The following is a 19487-nucleotide window of genomic DNA, read 5'->3' on the forward strand; positions in this document are numbered from 1 at the left end:
TTTTAAATGTATCTTACTCGTCGACTTTTACTATGTAAAGTATCGTCCCAAAAAACCTCCTAATCTAATGATAAACAGTGTAATATATTCTTAATTAGGGGATTAAGAATACCACTTAAAAATTTAAGCGGTTTTGTCCGCCGGAAAACTTCAAATGCAGATAATGGCTTCAATACTTCGAATTAGAACACGAACGTTTCACCAAAATACTCAAAATCATACCGTGAACAAACCCTCAGCAACAGAAATTGAAAAAAAGGTCGCCGGAAAAAATGGTGATTTGCCGGAAAAGTTCAAATGCATATAATAAGTTTGGTTATCCTGTATCCTGTAAATTAAAGATCTAATAATAAAACTAAGTAGAAGAGTGATCGAAGTGCATCATGGAAATTTAAAAGTAACCCCCAGTTGACTTTACAAGTCAACGAAACATGTAGAAAATGTTTTCGCGGAGCAACTTTGAGATCGAATAACTTATAACCGAAACGAGATCTAATGAATCCGTTGCCACATGTGGATTCTTTGTAACCCAATCTATCAATCTACTTTTTGTAACAACGTTTTTACCTTAACAATTATCCTAAAAACTAACCCGAAAATAGCGAAAAACATAAACTTTGTATCAAAGTGGCAACTTTGATCGCTTCTAACTAGTAACTGCTTTCATCTACAACCAAACGGTTTTCACACATGTATTCTCTAGACCCCAATCTATATATAGCAACTAAGTAACAATCTTATAACCTTCACAACTGACCCGAAAATTAACCTGAAAACCTTACAAAAAACTCGTAACTAACTTGCATCGCTTGAAAATAAACGGTAACCAATTGCCACGAAACTTCACACACAGCTTGACTATAGCATAATCTAGATATCTAACCAAAGAAACAGGCTGTAATCCTCTCCAATCAAAGGTCAACGGGATCGAAAATCTTGCGAGAAACTAATAACTAGCTTATATCTTAAAAAATAAACGGTAATCAAATGCTTCGAAACTTAACACACTACTAAATATGACAATAACGAATCAACCCATGCCTTCAAAACGAAAAGTTAACGTGTATATTTCATGCTACACGAATCTAAAATTTCAAGACTCTAAAATGGTAACTCGAGCTATACTAAACCAAATCACAAACCGTAACTTGCAAATAACTTTAATAACATAAACTAAGAGATAAAACACAGTGAATTTAAGCAATAATGATCGGAAATCTGAACGGAAAATGAAACGCAAGTTTAACTGGGTCACGTATGAACCTTACCAACTATAAAACTTAACAACTAGAAACTATGAGTGAGTGATCTGGTGATGATTATGAAGTGATTGGTGATGTGACATGGAATGTTTGATCGGAAATGTTTGCGTTGCGGGAGCTTTTTATTCGATCCGGCGAATCACCATTTTTTCGGCGATCTTTTTATTCGATTTCTGTTGCTGAGGGTTTGTTCACGGTGTGATTATGAGTATTTTGGTGAAACGTTCGTGTTCTAATTCGAAGTATTGAAGCCGTAATCTGCATTTGAAGTTTTCCGACAAATTTTCCGTCAAATCACCATTTTTTCTGGCGACCTTTTTGTTCGATTCCTGTTGCTGAGGGTTTATTCACGGTGTGATTCTGAGTATTTTGGTGAAACGTTCGTGTTCTAATTCGAAGTATTGAAGCCATAATCTGCATTTGAAGTTTCCCGACGAATTTTCCGGCCAAACACATACAAAACAACTTTTGGAAAACCGGATAGTGGTTTTGATACCCACATTAGATCGCGTTTACACACACTTGGTTTACATTAGGAGGTTTTTTGGGACGATACTTTACATAGTAAAAGTCGACGAGTAAGATACCTTTAGAACCTATTATAATGTTATACTAATATGACGTCTATGATTGTCATGAAATGGTTGGGAAATTGCTATGGGTATAACGAGTCAACGCCACACACGTCTTATTAAAAAAAATTTTGGACTTTGTAACCTGAACATCGGAAAATTATCCCGTTTATACAAACTTTTTAACAAAAGAACACTTGGTTAAATAGAAAACACAAGGCAAAGACGACGGAAAATTTATTAGCTAGGTTGCTTGGACTGATGTCGTGACACCAAAAGAGTTGGGTGGCCTCGGTTTGGGATTTTTGAAAGGTGCCAATATTGCATTACTCTTGAAGTGGTGGTGGCGTTTAAAACATGAGCTGAACAGAATTTGGAGACGAGTGGTGGTTGCTTTACATGGAAACCCAACTGAGGATAACGAAATACCAGTTAACATGAAAATGAGAGGCATATGGAAATCAATCTTTAAAGCCAGAGGCCAGAGCTGTATTTTCCCAAAGAAACATCGAGTTAGAGCCCGTTCTATGTGCAAATACGTTCATGGTGTCAGATCTAAAATTAAAGTTCGACTTGACCACAATATGCATCACAACTATCAATGGAATAACTGGGTCCAAAAGAAAAGAAATTGAAGGGCAAGTCGTGACAGACTCCCTACTCTAACTCAACTCAATAAGAGGGGTTTTGATCGAGTCTTTGTCATGTGTTAGATGCAATCTTGCCGATGAATCTATTAATCATATTCTCACTGCTTGTCCCTTTGCCATGAAGGTCTGGGAGCTAATTGGGTCTTGGTGTAAGGTAAACCCGCTTTATGTTTTTCACGTCCATGACTTACATACCATTCATCATTCTCATGCGGGTAATAAAAATTGGAGGAAAATGTTGAATGCAATTATTCTTATTGCTATTTGGAGTCTTTGGAAAGCGAGAAACGATGCAGTTCACAATATGACTTTTTTTACGGCTGCAATGATCTTTGAAAAAAATCGATACATGACGTTCTTGTGGATTTTAATTAGAGCTAGAAAAATGGAGTTGGATTGGGAAATTTGGTGCAACAAACCTTGTATTACTTGATTTAGTTTTTCTATTTTGTTGTACTATAGTTGAATTTTTTTTAATAATATTTCGCCTTTGCCGTTAAAAAAGAAAAATAAAAAAAAATAGAAAACACAAGGTCCCCACCGATTTCAGTACGACGGATTAAACTAAGGCTATCTCCAATGCTAAGAACGACATTAAGTGTCCTTGAGCTGCCACATCATATCCTTACAAATCTTTATACATCCTTATAAATCCTTATACATTCTTATAAATCTTTCAAATCTTATAATGTTATCTGCAACCATACAAACATCCTTACAAATCCTTATATTCTTTTACCTCCAACTAAAAACAAAAATATAGACAAGTAAAGGCATGTCCTTAGGCAAAAGCATGCCTTAAAAAAATCATTAATTTTAGACAAGCTTCAACGGCAAAAGATATCCAAGGACATCCCATTGGAAATAGCCTAAATAGCTTTTTTGAACGTGTGTTATAGGCCTGATGCTTATTTCTGCAGGTAGGTCTCATGTAATCAGATTTGAAGGGGTTTTTTTTTATTGATATTATACAGGTGAAGAAGCAAAAATCAGCATCAACGTGTGCACTTAGATAAAAAAAAAATAAAAAGGTTTGGCTTTTTATAAACAAATCATCCCAGCATATTTACAAGAACCTTACGATCATTACCAAAACCACATTGAAATGAAAACTAAAGAGAGATGGTAGTGAAGGATGCGTTTTATTTACATTACAACTCCCATCCTCATGAAAGAAAATGCTTTCACCATACATGTCATGCCACATGCATTCCAAATTATTACGCCATAACGACCTTCAAGCCCAGAACAGTCATAGACAAATAAGACGATATTAACAATTTGACAAATCATCTTTATCTACAGAAGACAATCTTCTTTCAGGAGCTACTCAGGCCTAAATGACATCAAATCCGGGAGGTGAGATATAAGAAGCTTTTTTATATCATTTGCAGTCACCTTGGTTGATTCCAAGCTCAGTGATTTCAAGTTCTTCAGACTTGTTAGATGCTTCAATCCTGTACTTGTTACCCGTGAACTTGAGACATTTAACGAGACCAACTCTGTCAATTCTGCATTCAAGACATCTTAAAGTCAATGGAGAATCTAGAAGTCAAACTTTATCAGGGTCTAACTTTGTTGATGTGAAAAAAAAAAAAGACAATAAAGAAAGCTTGATCTCATCTTTTCACCATCCTACAAGCAGAGATGTTGACATATGCCCACACTCATCTCTCTCACTTGATCTCATCTTTTCATCTTGACATGTGTTATAAATATGTGTAGGAGGTTTTATTTGTAAGCATAAAATGTAGGATGAAATATCATGTTTGATCATTATATTAGTGTATCATTAATACCAAAACATCAGATACATAAAAGTAGCAACTTGGTAAAATTGTTCCTAGCCAGGTATCCTCGCGTAAAATTCCGTAATATATGAGATGACATATCACCTACAAGTTGTGGGTTCGAATCACATGGTGGACACCTGTAAATATTCTCTGTGAAGTTTGTGTGGATTTGTTTACGCCTTTCTAAAGAAACTTTTAATTTATCAAGTCCATTGCAGCTAAAAATATGTTTTATAATGACTCTTGCGATAAAAAATTTTAAAAAATTCCATTTAGTTTCCACATAAGTCTTTAAAGAGCCAATGAAAGTTTTTCTATATATTGGGCTGACCTTGAAAATATTTAGTTGAGCTACTGATGCACTTACTCATACTCATACACTGCTAACTGCTTTGTGAAAAACTTAAACTGTAAGTGGAGTCATACGACCCCACATAGCAGGAAGCCAGGATGTACACGCACCTTTACTTAATATTCATGCTTTGCTAATCAATAAGAAGATGATAACAATGAAAGCTTTCAAAGAGATCTTACCAGAAATGTATTCTAGAGATTTATCCGTCAGGTGGCTGTTTTGGGACAGGTTCAAAATCATTAGAGATTTAAGATCCTTGATGTTCTTCACACCAGCATCGGTTAATCCCCCACCACAAATTTCTAGAGATCGCAACTTTTTAAAATCTGAATAGAAGCCAAATTCAAATATTTAGAAATCACCTGTTTCAACCAACATTAGAAAATAAATGATTTAAAATAGCTTACTGCGCAGATGATTTGTTCCAGTATCTGTTATTTTTGCACAAAAGAGATCCAAATGAATCAATCCAGTCAAACCTGCATCACAAACACGAATCAGGATAATAGCCTTTTTTTGTTCTAAAGAATTCTGGAAATAAAAGTATGCATACTTGCAAGAGCTGCAAGTCCAGCATCTGTAACTTGACGAACATCCAAATTAAGTGATCTAAGAGATGACATTTTGGCCAAGTATCTTAAACCTCCATCAGTAATAACAGTGAACGAAAGATTTAAACTTTCAATATTCACCAAACCTGTAACATCAAAACAAATTCAACTCAACTCAGGGTCAAATGCACTTAAAGTGGATAATCATTAATATATCGGATTATAACCCAAGCCCGATTTGTCCTGTTACCCAACCCAAACCCCACAGTTCCATTTTTCTACCTTTCAACTCTAAACAACTGATACAAGAGAATGTCTTAACCAGATAGATGACGAAGACCATTGTTTCCAACTTGTGTGTCAGACAACTCCAAACATTTCAGATTATTGAGACCTAATAAACACATATATGCATATATCAGAATCTATACACATCAATATCCATAATACATGTGAAACTGTAAGTAGACTCGTTAAGAATTTAATGTTCCATCAAAAAATCCAGAAACCTGCCAAGTGAACCAATCCTTCATCCCTAATTCCACATGAATCAAGATTCAAGCTCTCCAAATTTATCAAACCTACAAGCCAAAGATTTTTATAGAATCAGGGTTATTTCAAAAAACTTGTTTGCTCATTCAAGAAGATTAAAAGATTGTAATTACTTGTTACTAGAAGTCGCAAAACAGGCAACTCTAGTAACGAGTTAAAAAAACACTCACGCTAGATGGATAATTTCTATTGGTTCAAAATAGGTCGGGTCTCTTGGGTTGACCCACAACGATTTTCCTATTTTTGGATTTTATTTTTATACAAGTGTTTTCACATATAACTACACAAATTTATCCCAACTTCTAGCACTAAGTTTCTGATAAACATCTATCAAGAGATTTTATGCAAGATAAACTTTGTACAATTTTCAGCATCTCTGACCTGTATCATCTGTCTGACCAGCTTCCCTTAACCTAGTTTTTTGAAGTCTACTCATTTGTTCCGTTAAGACGTAAAACAAAACCAAAATCTACTTATAGTTGAATAAAATGGGTATAAACATATGAAATGGGGAAAACAGAAGAAAAATGTCACCTTTCAAGTGTGCCAGGACAACACCCGATACATCATTGAATCCCAAATTCAGCACTTTTAGAGATTTCATCTCTGCATAAAAGTTGCAGTAGAAAGAAGCTCCAAAGTTGTGACGATTTCCAAATATAAAATATCAAGAACTTGTAGGTGAACAGAGCGAAGGCTTACTTGAAAACTTTTCACACCCATCATCGGTAAGCTTAGATCTGCTTACATTCAGATAAAGTAGAAACCCAAGATCTGAAACATTAAAATGGAAGTAAAATAAATACTCCAACATCGGTTGGTTAGATTATAGTTCATTTTTTCTTATTTACTATATAAACCTGAAAGTGAATCCAAACATGCTGCAGTTATAGGACAGCATTCCATATTCAGCAGTTCAAGTTTGTGAAGACCTGAAAAATTTACATTTACGTTATCTTATATTCCACTTGCTAAAAACTGTATAGAGTATGTTACATATGAAAAAGAAAAATAACAAAAGTAACCTTTCAAGAATGTGACACCATGATCTGTGACCTTGCTGCAGGAAATTTGCAACTCCTTCAGGTTTGATAAGTCTGAAATATGAAGAAAGAATTAGCTGGTCATTTATTATACAGTACAATATTTGAATTTATCAAGTTCATTATAAAGGGTACTGAACTCTGGAGTCCGGACCTAGTTACATAAGATGAATTTCTTGATTATATAGCAGCGATAAATTATACCTGATAGAGGCTTCATATCCGTATCGGTGATGCAATTACAGCAGTTGAGGTTAAGTCCCTCGAGCTTTTTTAGACCTGCCAGAATGAAATGCATGATACATCTATTACTTCATTGAGCAATACAAGCTTGTGAAATGAACTGATTATTAGAACATTAATGCCATCACCCACAGAACATATTTTTACACCTTGTCACCTGATTTTCATTACTCAATATCACATATCCACTTAATAACACACAAAACCACCTCAAAGTGTGTTTGGTGTGATGAACAAGATAATATTTTCATCTACATGAAAATAATATACCTTTTAGATGAACAAGACCGCCATGGATTCCAGGGCACCTTTCCAAGTCCAACTTCAACAAGTTAACTAAACCCGAAAGCGCACTCATGCCTTTGGTGGTAATGTTGTTGTTCCTCTTGAAACTCAAAGTTGTCAAGTTTGAAAGACCTGACAATTAACAACAATAAGCAGCATTCGGATTATAAGAAGCTCTTACTATTATATAATATAAAGATAGATTCACTTATAACTTTGGAGAAGAAGAATACCGTTAATGTAGCCAAGTCCAACATCAGAAATCTGGTCACAAAAATTAAAATTTAAGGCATCAACATTCTTGCAGTCTTTAATATGAAACAAACCAGAATCTGTAACTTCTGAACCAGAAAGATCCGCAGACAGTAAAGATGCCCCTTGAGAGGAGATGACATCCATCCAAGTATCATCCACCCCCGGATATTCACCTAAATTTATATCCTACCGAAAGGAAAAAGAAAAGTGAAGGTTTAATATAATTATGAATTCCAACATCTACTCATGATTAAGTACCTGCAGAGCACAATCTTGGAATGCTTCAAGATAAGCCTCGGTAAGACGTTGAGAATAAACCAATTCGTTAAAAATCTGTTGGCTGATATCTCGTGGGAGCATAGAGAAGGTACCATACTGACTAATTTCCTGTTAGACAACAGAAAATCAAGACATTTTATGAAACTAACTACAAAAGTCACAATAAAAGAATACAACAGTGGGATTTGACTTATTATATACGCAACTTACTTCTGAAATTTTATAAATGCACAATTCCATAAGAGACGGAGGTATTGGGTTTCCATCTTTATTGTCTACAGATGCTCGAGAGAAAGACGCTCCTCCCAGCCATTTTGAGCTTCCACTTTTGGAATACCTTCTTGAAACAGATCCATGTACGGCGTTTTCTTCCACGGTTTGTGGGTCCCTTTTCCTAGAACAAGCTCCCCCCATTGGAATATAATCTTAGAAACTATATATAACCTGTCAATTCAAATGCTTGATTCAAAACAACTACAATTAAAATTGTGTTTCAACATTTTGAAATTAGCCAAGCACTTGCAAACACATATGCAACCCAAAATGTGGAATAACGAAAATGCCTACAGTCAAGCGGATATCCAGTTAGGCCACATACATATTAGTCAATAACTCACATCCCTGGGCAACATGAACCAGAAAACATCCTCCATTTACCATTAATTATCTTAATCATCATGCACTTATCGTAGAGCAAGATGCTTCAAGTTAGAAATACTTATACAACTTTAACAGTAAGTACTTACGATAACAAGTCTCCGGTTTTTAACACTCATCAAACACATCAAAAATTAGTCCTATTAAGATAGTAGCTTAAATAATTTCAGAATGGTAAATGTCATAAAATACATTTTGGTAATGAAAACTTAATTAGGTCCATTTAGGTAACTAAAATCTTATTTGACCCGATAAAGCTTAAATTTTTACCATTATAACCGGTAATATCAGTGATGTGTCAAAACATAAATTTGACATGTGGCCCATTTTGACAAGTCATGATGGTAAAAAAGCAAGCTTTATCCAGTAAAATGATGGTAAAAAAACAAGCTTTATCAAGTAAAATACAGCTATAATTACCTTAATAGACGTAAAAAAGTTATAAACAAATTTATAATTACCTAAATTGACGTAAAAAAGATTCAAGGTATATATAAAAAAGTAAACTTTAAGAAACAAAAAAATATATATATAAAAATGAACAAGAAATCCAAAAGAACACAACACCCATGTAAAAAAGCATTATATAACCCAGATATAAAATCACCATAATATTAACCATAATCATACAAATAAGACTAACACAAATACAAAAAAGGTGCAAACTTTACTTTACCCATATGGATTAGCGCTCCTAATTAGCTTCTTAAATTCTATTTAACAATAATTAAGTAACAAATGAAAAAACTACTACAACAAGAATCAAAGAAAGAAAAATCAAGAATCAAAGAAACCTATATATATAGATATAAATTATGAAAATGGGTATTCAGGAAAGCTTCATGGAGATCATCATATGATTATGATTATTATTATTACTATTATTAAAAATGGGTATTATTAGGGATTAGAAAGGAAGAAGGTGAAGCGTGTAGGAAGGAGTGAGTGAGTAGGTATTATTGGAAATGGAAGCGGCAGATGATTGTAAACGTGGAGGCTTTTTTTGGAGTTTTGATGATGATCATCATTTTCTCATCAACTATACATGGCTTTTCTTTTGGGATAAGAACGTCCAAATATAAATATCATCAATCAAATATATAGATATAGATTGGATATATTGTACTTTTTTATTCTAGTTTTGATGACATATATAATAATAATAGCAATTGATTAATAGTGATTAAAGATAAAACGTCTAAATGAAGTTTTAAGCTATGGGCTACTTTTGTGTCAATCATTTCAATGTTAAAATATATCAAAGTTACATTTAACTAACTAGAGTCTTTCACTAATACTAATGTAAATCACCTAAGAGCATCCTCAATGGCATTAAGATATCAATAATTTTTTATTATTTTCACATTACTAGTTTATAATATTAAATTGAAAATATTAAATAAAGTCATATTAATATAATATATTTATAAGTTAATGTAAGTACACTTGAAAAAAAATCTTTCATCAAATAGGTTAAGGATTCTCAACAGTTTGAAGAAAAAAACTATTTTTCCTAATAGTAAAAAGCTTTATAATGACTTATTAGTATAAAAAAAAACCTTTTATTCAACCTACCATTGTGGATACTCTTATAATATGATTATACTAACCAGATTTTATTCGGAAATTAATTGTTGAGGTTGTAAAAGTTTAAAAAAAACTTGTGTCAAATAAAATTGCCTAATTAAGTCGTTCATTCTGGGAATTACTTTATGACCTTCTGTATATAAGTCTCTTTAAACAGGGTTTATTACTATTGTTGCAATAATTCCCGTAATACATGGTCAATGTCTAATGAGGCGGTTCTATAGTTATAAAAGGCTAATCAACTACTTTAGGTCCTTAAAAATTTAAGGTCTTAATTTTCTGTATAGAAAACCTATTGTTTAGTCTCTCTGTTATGCAACATTATACAATTTGCATTACAATAAAAAATTTATTGGTTTTTGTAACAACCTCTCTTTTTGTACTACAATAGTAATTAAGCCTTTATTTGTTTATTTATTTATTTATTTACTTTAATATTTTAATGAATTAGACTTTCAAATTTGATTTTGCTTAAGGCTTTTACAATTAATTATTGAGGACAGACCATCAAAACTCCACAATTCTAAATAAGTTTCACAATTTTCCTTAGAAAAAGAATGATACAAGTCTATTTAATTTAACTTTGATACAGCCGTTCAAACAAAATTATTAACTTTGGGTTGCATCATTCGACATCAAAAATCATCAATACGTCTCATCTCATCTTGAACAAGTGTGGCCGTTGTTTTAGAATACTGAAACTTGATTGATACTACGAGTACTATACTAGGTAGGTGGGTGGTTTACTTATAATCCATCCATTTGGTAGAAAACATAACAGTTTTGCGCAATACAATTTAGATTTAAACAAAAGGAACGGAACAATAAATAAGTTACAAGTTGTTAATCTATATATTTGTATCATATGCATCAGCTTTAAACAAAGACCAAAATGGTCAATTTTGACGGATAGGGAATCAACGTTAAGATGGATGGATATTTCAACATTTATGCTTTCTTGACTTAAACAACATACACAAGTTTCCTATTGTAATTACAACATACACAAGTATCCTATTGTAATTTCGTTCTAAAAGGTCACATCTACTCTAATGTTTGGTTATTTCAGCATTTCGTTTTAACTTTTAAGAGATTGGATCCTGATCTTTTTCTCAAAAGATATTTTAATGTTGCCGATATTAGCTAATGGCAATTTCTCTTTAGTTCAAACAACTACTTGGTACTTTGCTTTTTATTTATGACTTGAGTTAATATCGAATTCATGTTGTTATGTTGAGTCGTTGACAAAGACAGTGTTGAGTTCCTCGATTCATGAATATCATGATTCGTAGATGGCATGTTGATAATCAAACTTGGGTATGCATAACACAAAAATGTTTTCATGTGATTCCTTACATACATAAAGTAGTAACCAACATTCATAGCTTTCGCCTTATGTAACCAATATAATTAAGCACATGAAATTAACCAACATTCCTCAAATTTGTAGTAACATAACCAACACTCTCTTTCCCTCTTGAATCAATAAATAAACCAAGATAGTGAGATTCATACAACAACTTATATAAGCCAAAAGTGAAATGAAATATTGCTTAGCAAGTCAATCTAATGTAACAGAGACAATGTTAGTTCAATTCAGACTGACTTATTATGGGCCAAATCTCTTTCAAATTTGCGGCAACTTCCCTGACCTAAAGATTGCAAATTTAGACATATCTGAATAAGAAAACTCAATCCCATTTGCATTCAGCAGCTCTTCAATCATTACCTTAGCTTTTTCAGGATCATTACTTTCACACTCAATTTCATAATTAACACCAAAATCAAACAATGTTTCATCTAATTCCAAAACCAACCCATTCCATTTATAAACACTTCTAACATTCCTAAACCCACCGATACAAACAACCTCATTCAAATCAACCTTATATTCATTTTCCACTATTTTCAATATTCTTGACATTTCCAACATTTTCTTAAACCTGCTGGGCTCGGCCACGCAAGTGCGGCCGAGCCCCGGGTCGAGGGGCTCTTCGAGCTCCTCGATACGACTAATCCCGGAAGATATAGATGGTTTGGACTTAAGGGAAAGGACAGAATGTGTGTCGAGGTCATAGAATCGTAGGCGCAGGGCGGCGTGGTGGGCTGTGGCGAGAGTTAATGATGGGGTGTCGAAAAACAGGTTTTCTTGAAGGTGGGTCTTGGTGTGGTGTGGGGAAAGAATGCTGGAAAGTTTTTGGTGGGCGGCGGCGTTTGGTAACCGGAGCTTTACTTCAACTTCCATGGGGTTTGTGTGGTGGTGGTGTTGTGAGGATTTTGACAGTGAAAATAGTTTTTTGAGGTGGTTCTTGATTGGATAAGAGATCTTCATAGACTCCAAATTTTAATTGTTTGTTTGTGTGTGTGTGTTCATAGGTTTAGTTTTTTAAGTGTTTTTTTTAATCAAACACTTAAATAGTTAAATATATTAAAAAAAAGTTTTAGTTTCTTTAATAAAAAATACGAAAAAAGAGAAAAGAGTTTTTACAAGTATATCTTTGATCTAACTTTATGCAAAAGCTATCCAAACTCCCTAAGTATCAATATTTTCTAATCACATTATATAATTTATTTATTGAACATGTGAAATTACTACAATACCAATTCACAACTATATAACTTGTATTTTAAAGATTGGATACGTATATATATTTTAAATACAGGAGCCTTAACCTTGGGGAATTGATAATCGTACCACTTAATTTGATTAACCTACCATACTGTATAAGTATAACATATCGTACAAACAATTAATACACAATTGTAGTAAATTAATCAACTTATACGGAACTAATATCACTTCCCTTAACCTTGTGCCTTGTGGTCATCATAAAAACAAGTACTCATTGAAATTAACAATCCAATACAATCATAATCTCCACTATAATACCACACATTGGTTTTAATTGATATTAATACAAAAAAATGAAATGAACAATCACAATGTCACACACTAGCTTCAAAACTTGAAATTTCCAGGACATTAGACAAGGATAAATTAGTCACCTTGTTATCATGAAAAAGATCCCATGAAACAAGGTATAGGGATGGGTAAAAAGACTAAAAGCAAGATAATAAAAAAAAAAAAAAAAAAAAGTAGACATATTGATTAGTGGGGAGAAAAAAAAGTCCAAAAAGAATTTAAGCTTTTTTGACTTTAATTTTAATGGATTGAAGCAGTGGCAGTAACGTAATAAGCAATTGAAAAGAGGCTATGAACGAAACACAAAATCCCTCCAATAGAAAGAAAATGATGATGTGATAGTCCACACGATGCATTCGATTTGCTGTTTGCTTTGGTCCCAATTACTAGCATCCCCAATGCAACTGCCAATATTATCCTAAAATCAAGCATCATACATGTTAGTTGTACCACTATCATTTGGGCTATTTGGTTTTTTAACCATTAAGTGACTGAATTGATTAAGTGACTGAATGAATAAATAACGTTTATATGGATTAAGTCAATACAGTTGTTTTTTGTTTATTAAGTCAAGAAAACAAACACTTTTGATGACTTAATGAATTAAAATTTTTTGATTAAGTCATGACTTAATTTATCAAGTTATAAACAAACACCACCTAATACTAATATGAAATGGGTTTTCATTAACAAAGCTTTAAAAATTGTTGTTAAGATGAATTAAATTATTGTATATTTAAAGTGAACTATTAATATTGAAGATACAAATTTTATATCCATTTTTCCATATGAAATAACCAAAACTTCTTTCACATATTCGAAATTCATTGCTAAATTTGTTTTAAAAGTGACTATATTTAGTGATTTTGATATATGAAAAAAAAAATCCTTCAATTCAAATAATCTCACCGAATAGAAAGATTTTGACAATAGTTTCCATATGTTTAAAATGTAAAGAAAATAATTAACTTTATTGCATAAACCTAAAAACAATCCACCCCATGTGTAAACCTCTAAAGTGTATATATATTTCCAACTCATCTTTGTAAGATTATCAAGGTCTTATTAGTAAAACTGACGTCAATGATTGACTTTCTAAACTATGGTATATGGTTTTTTGTTAAGAAATTATCATTGTTGTGAAATTATCAAAAATGTACCATGTTTTTGTGTGGCCGAATATATTGTTTGAAATCTTGTATAGATTATATGATTTGTGTAGTTTAATGCACAAAATCTTAACTGTAGCAATGGCAAAAGTGAAAGTGTATTGTACTAAAAACTTCATTCAAAATTTTGCTCATTGTTGACCATCTTAAGGCGGTCAGGATTGGATATCATTGTCGTTGTTTACGTCTATAGTTAACCAACATATAGATTTAGATGAGATATAGAGACCAAAAAGCAAGTTACCATGTAAAGAAGAGAGATAGCAATGACAATTGTCTGCCAGTTGAAGCTTTATGGATCTCTTCATGACTACAAGCAGTGCAACCACTTAGCAAATTAGCCAACACATGAGCTATTATCAATAGCACAATTGCAGCAAATCCAAGCCTATATGCTTCTTGGCTTGGTTCTTTGCACTCAAATAGCCATAACCTTAAATGCTTCTCCTATTTATATATCAAAACACCAACCATATATATATATAAAAACCATTATTCATCAAAACACTATTAGTTCATTATAAAGTTATATATGACCAAAAAAAATAGTTATATCAAACCTGATTCTGGGCGGCTTCCGCTTTGATACCGAGTATACCGGCGGTTATGTCCAATGCGATAATGAGAAGACAGACAAATGCACCCACACCCTTGTTAACCATTATGACAAAGATTTTATGATCAAGAAAATGGTTGTGTTTTTTCAAAGACTTCGGTTTTGGGATCAAGTGTAGCTAGGGGGTTTAATATATATATGGGGTTCATGTGCAAAAGGGTAAAGCTAGTTTTTTGGAATAGTTTTTGTGTGGGGTTTTTTACATGCTTTCTAGTGCTTTTTGTAAAATTTTTCTTATTTATAATTCTTTGGAGTGGTAACAAGAAAAGTAGGGTATAAACCAGCTAAGGAGGAAGTGTGGGATGTCTAAAAGAATCCAATACTTTCTTTCATTACAAGTAATTAAATGATCCATGTAATGTACTCGTAGTAAATATGTGTGCAGTTTAGCATTAGTGCTTAAGTACATATGCAAACCGCTTATTTATTAGACTTTATTTTTGACTTAATCTTGCTTCGGACCAAGTTCAATAGAAGCTCAACTTACATATATAGAAAATAATATGGTCTTAGTATTTGGTTGCAACGTATTGTTATGTACAATCTCTGCCGCTAGAGGGTGAGTTATCTTTTTCTTAAATCGCTAGTAAAATACCCAAAACTGAAATAATATCGTTTGTCACTTTCACATTTGAAAACAACCAAAACAGAATAGATGATGCAAAACTAACCATTTGTTATTTATATCCATTGAAGGTGTATCAAATATATATGGTATTAATATTCAATACAAAATATTGTTCACAGTTTGAAAGAACATAAGAGAAAAACATGGAACAAACATCAAACATTTGTTTAAATTTCCATAATTGTTAAAAGGAATACTGATCTAACAAACAAAATGGCAAAACAAGAAACATACATTGGATCTATAGATCAAGGAACAACAAGCACAAGATTCATCATTTATCATCATAAAGCACAAAGTGTCGGATCCCATCAGGTTGAGTTCACTCAATTCTACCCACAAGCAGGGTAATCATCCCGACATTATATGTGTTCTGTCTATATATGTAAAATGTATGTATGCGTTATATTTCATTCATAATGTTTATGTATGATGATGATAGATGGGTGGAGCATGATCCCATAGAGATTCTTGAAAGTGTGAGGATATGTATATCAAAGGCTATTGATAAAGCCACTGCTAATGGGCTTAACATTGACAATGGCCTTAAAGGAATTGGAATCACTAATCAAAGAGAAACCACAATCGCGTGGAGCAAATCCACCGGGATTCCGCTATATAACGCCATTGTTTGGATGGATATGCGAACCAGTTCTATTTGCAGGTTCATTCTTGGGTTTATTATTCCAAAATTTCACTTCTTGATCAACAATCATGGTTAAGATTTAGGGATGTTAGTCATTGCATTATGAAAGTGATTACTAATATACTGATTATATTCTATATGATTATATAGGCCTAAATTATCACAAACCAGTTTAACTGTATGCTAACACTAGAAACTAACTATATACGACTTGGATTGATATAATTTCACAAACATATTTTAAACCGCAAAACCAAAGAAGATCATCATTTCTCTTACACTTAATTGTTTTTGGATCAGTGAATTGGAGAAAAAATTAAAAGGAGGAAGAACCCATTTTCTTGAAACATGTGGGCTGCCGATTAGCACTTATTTTAGTGCATTAAAACTAGTATGGTTACTTGAAAATGTTGAAAAGGTTAAAGAATCAGTAAAAAAGGGGATTTGGAACTGTGGACTCATGGTTGATCTGGAACTTAACCGGAGGCGTCAACAATGGTGTACACGTCACAGACGTGTCAAATGCATCAAGAACAATGCTTATGAACCTTAAGACACTAAATTGGGACAAAACTACATTGGAAAGCCTAAAGATTTCTCCAGGAATTCTCCCAAAGATTGTTAGTAACTCTGAAATTATCGGTCATGTATCAAAGGGATGGCCTATTCCAGGGGTTCCAGTTTCAGGATGTTTAGGTGACCAGCATGCTGCCATGTTGGGTCAATCATGTAAAAAGGGTCAAGCTAAATGCACATATGGAACAGGCGCTTTTATACTAATTAACACTGGTGAGGAGGTGGTCAAGTCGAATCATGGTTTATTGACCACTTTAGCTTTCAAGCTTGGGAAAGATGCACCCACAAATTATGCTCTAGAGGGTTCAATCGCTATTGCTGGACGTGTGGTTCAGTGGCTCAGAGACGGTCTTGAACTAATTGGTTCAGCTAAAGAGATTGAGGATTTGGCTAGGCAAGTTGACTCGACAGGTGGAGTGTATTTTGTCCCGGCTTTTAATGGACTATTTGCACCATGGTGGCATGAGGATGCTCGTGGTGTTTGTATTGGACTCACAATATCTACAAAGAAATGTCATATAGCTCGAGATGTGCTTGAAAGTATCTGTTTTCAAGTTAAGGATGTATTAGACTCGATGCATAAAGATGCAAGCAAGAAAATGGAAGCAAAAACTGAAAAGGGTCAGTTTTTGCTTAGGGTGGATGGTGGTGCTACTGCTAACAGCACCCTTATGCAGATCCAGGTATACTGATTCTCATCTTTTTACAATCTTACTGAGCATGCTGCAAACGTTAGGGTAATGGGTCAAAACAGGTTGGTTAATGGGTCAAATTGTATGGAGTTGACCGGATAAACTTTGTCCAAATCTTTTAAATTTCTTTCAGAAAAATAATGAAGGTGCAAACATAACCTCTAATGTTTTATGCTTAAAACTAAACTTTGGTAGACTTTTAACTGGTTTCTGTGATCTCACCATTTTGACCTTAGATATAACATTGCCCGATATATATTTATCAATTTTCCAGTGGAAAAATGGGTAATGTCATCTTGAGTTTACGCAAAACACTTTTCTCCGTAAAGTTTTCATGAAAACAAATATGCATAAAGTGTATTTTTCCAATAATAAACATAAACACGTTGAACAAATTTTATAATATTACATGTTTGACCTGTTAAAGAATACATAAACTGACTCACACACTCAATTATTCATATGTATATAAATCCAAATTGCTACGCATTCCTAAAAGGTGGATTATCTTGCAGGCAGACATACTAGGAACACCGGTGGTACGGCCAGCTGATATAGAGACAACGGCACTTGGAGCAGCTTTTGCAGCAGGTTTGGCTGTCGGAGTTTGGACCGAAAAAGATTTATTTTCAAATGAGGAGAGAATGAAGAAAGCTAAAACTTTCAGTCCTGTATTAAATGAGGACTTGAGGAAGAAAAAGGAGGCATCTTGGTTCAAAGCAGTAGAAAGATCTTTTGGCTTGGATGATTTAGCCCTCTAAACTCTATCATACCAATTTAGGACTAGTTATCAACTTACAGTATTTTATCTTCTGAACTTTGTTTTTAGTAGTAAAATGCTTTGGTGTGTATCTTATTATGTCTATAGTTTGATTTTATGAAGCCTACAAGAATCTTGAACCCAAAATGCCCATACTAATGTGTAAACAACCTACCAACAAGTTCATTATGTTATTTTCCTACCAACAAGTTCATTATATTGAAAATAACATATTTGATGATTGTTTATTGTTTCTCTCTCTTACAATTTTCTAATTTCAATACAATATAACTATAAATAGTCAACAAAATTAGTTTGCAATAACATGAACAAATCATATTTTCACTATTACACGAGGTTAGAGTAATTCACACACAAAAAAATGTATTAAAACAGTGAAATTAAAGTCTCAGATTCAATTTCTGGTTGACATAAAAAAATAAATTATTTAAGGTACTCATTATCAATGAAGCTTAATTACGCATGTTTGATCTTTTGGGATATTCAGATCATGTGATGATTAAGATGCATGTATTGTACCGGCATCATATGGCTCATACGGGATGAGTTGAAAGGTATCCATTTATGGTACCAGGGCTATAATTTCCTCAATTACCCGTTTTTAAAAAACATTTAGAAAAGGAAAATCATAAATGTATTTAAGTCAAAAGGCTTAAATTAACATTTATAATACACGAGAATAACCCACAACTTATGAAAAAGAATCTGACATATATAAGAAAATCAAGACTATCATTTTTTTAAAACTATCATTTTTTTAAAACTATCATTACTCAATTTTTATAATAACATTGATTGTGCTTATGAACAGTAGTTGTTCATAAGCCGTATTAATAGAATGTCTTGCTAACTTTTAAATAAAAGATACTTTTGGTTGGTTGGTTTTTTTCCGTCCTTGTAATAACATTGGTCATACGTTCGAGTTAATACTTCCACTCTATTAATCTTTTTTGACCTTTTTGGCAGGCCACTTGTTTTCTTTCTTTTTTTTTCATCCATTTTATCTCTTTTTATCTAACCTTTAATTCTCACACAAAAAATAATCACTTGAATTACTTTTTTTTTTTTTTTTATCTCAAACACTAATATTAGGTAATCTTTTTTATCTTATGAAATTTGATGTTTGTCGATTACCACAACAAATGAAATTTCACTTGCCATTAGGGGTGGTCATGGACCGGCTTTGACCGGTTTTGAATAAATCTCAAACCAAACCGTCAATATTGGTTTCAACATATATCAAACCAAACCAGACCAACTATATTGTCTGACCAAACCATATAAGCCGGTCCGGTTTGGTCGGGTTTGGCCGTTTTTTGTTTTTTTTTCTTTTTTCTTATTTCATATAACTTTTATGTACATTTGTCAAGAT

General features: G+C 33.0%; 3 protein-coding genes and 1 pseudogene across 3 annotated transcripts; 1 reads left to right on the plus strand and 3 right to left on the minus strand.

Annotated features, from left to right (window-relative positions):
- Window positions 1-3497: 3497 nt before the first annotated feature.
- LOC122578246 (F-box/LRR-repeat protein 4) lies at window positions 3498-9570 on the minus strand. The gene is made up of 16 exons (XM_043750160.1): window positions 9292-9570; window positions 8051-8284; window positions 7820-7948; window positions 7540-7747; window positions 7292-7438; window positions 6983-7057; window positions 6761-6832; window positions 6596-6667; window positions 6438-6509; window positions 6270-6341; window positions 5693-5764; window positions 5506-5577; window positions 5186-5329; window positions 5040-5111; window positions 4812-4958; window positions 3498-3995 (listed from the first exon to the last, which is right to left on the minus strand). Exons 2-16 carry the CDS (start codon window positions 8252-8254, stop codon window positions 3811-3813), a joined length of 1743 nt encoding a protein of 580 aa, XP_043606095.1. The 5' UTR covers window positions 8255-8284; window positions 9292-9570; the 3' UTR covers window positions 3498-3810.
- A 1871-nt stretch (window positions 9571-11441) lies between these two features.
- Window positions 11442-12452, minus strand: LOC122579811 (triphosphate tunnel metalloenzyme 3-like). Its single transcript, XM_043752046.1, has one exon. It carries the CDS (start codon window positions 12414-12416, stop codon window positions 11712-11714), a length of 705 nt encoding a protein of 234 aa, XP_043607981.1. The 5' UTR covers window positions 12417-12452; the 3' UTR covers window positions 11442-11711.
- A 456-nt stretch (window positions 12453-12908) lies between these two features.
- Window positions 12909-14982, minus strand: LOC122580115. The gene is made up of 3 exons (XM_043752387.1): window positions 14737-14982; window positions 14421-14623; window positions 12909-13425 (listed from the first exon to the last, which is right to left on the minus strand). Exons 1-3 carry the CDS (start codon window positions 14836-14838, stop codon window positions 13248-13250), a joined length of 483 nt encoding a protein of 160 aa, XP_043608322.1. The 5' UTR covers window positions 14839-14982; the 3' UTR covers window positions 12909-13247.
- Window positions 14983-15556: 574 nt separating this feature from the next.
- Window positions 15557-18148, plus strand: LOC122580275 (annotated as a pseudogene).
- The last annotated feature ends 1339 nt before the right edge of the window (window positions 18149-19487 follow it).

Source organism: Erigeron canadensis, chromosome 8 (genome assembly GCF_010389155.1).
Source record: "Erigeron canadensis isolate Cc75 chromosome 8, C_canadensis_v1, whole genome shotgun sequence".
NCBI classification, from domain to species: Eukaryota; Viridiplantae; Streptophyta; class Magnoliopsida; order Asterales; family Asteraceae; genus Erigeron; species Erigeron canadensis.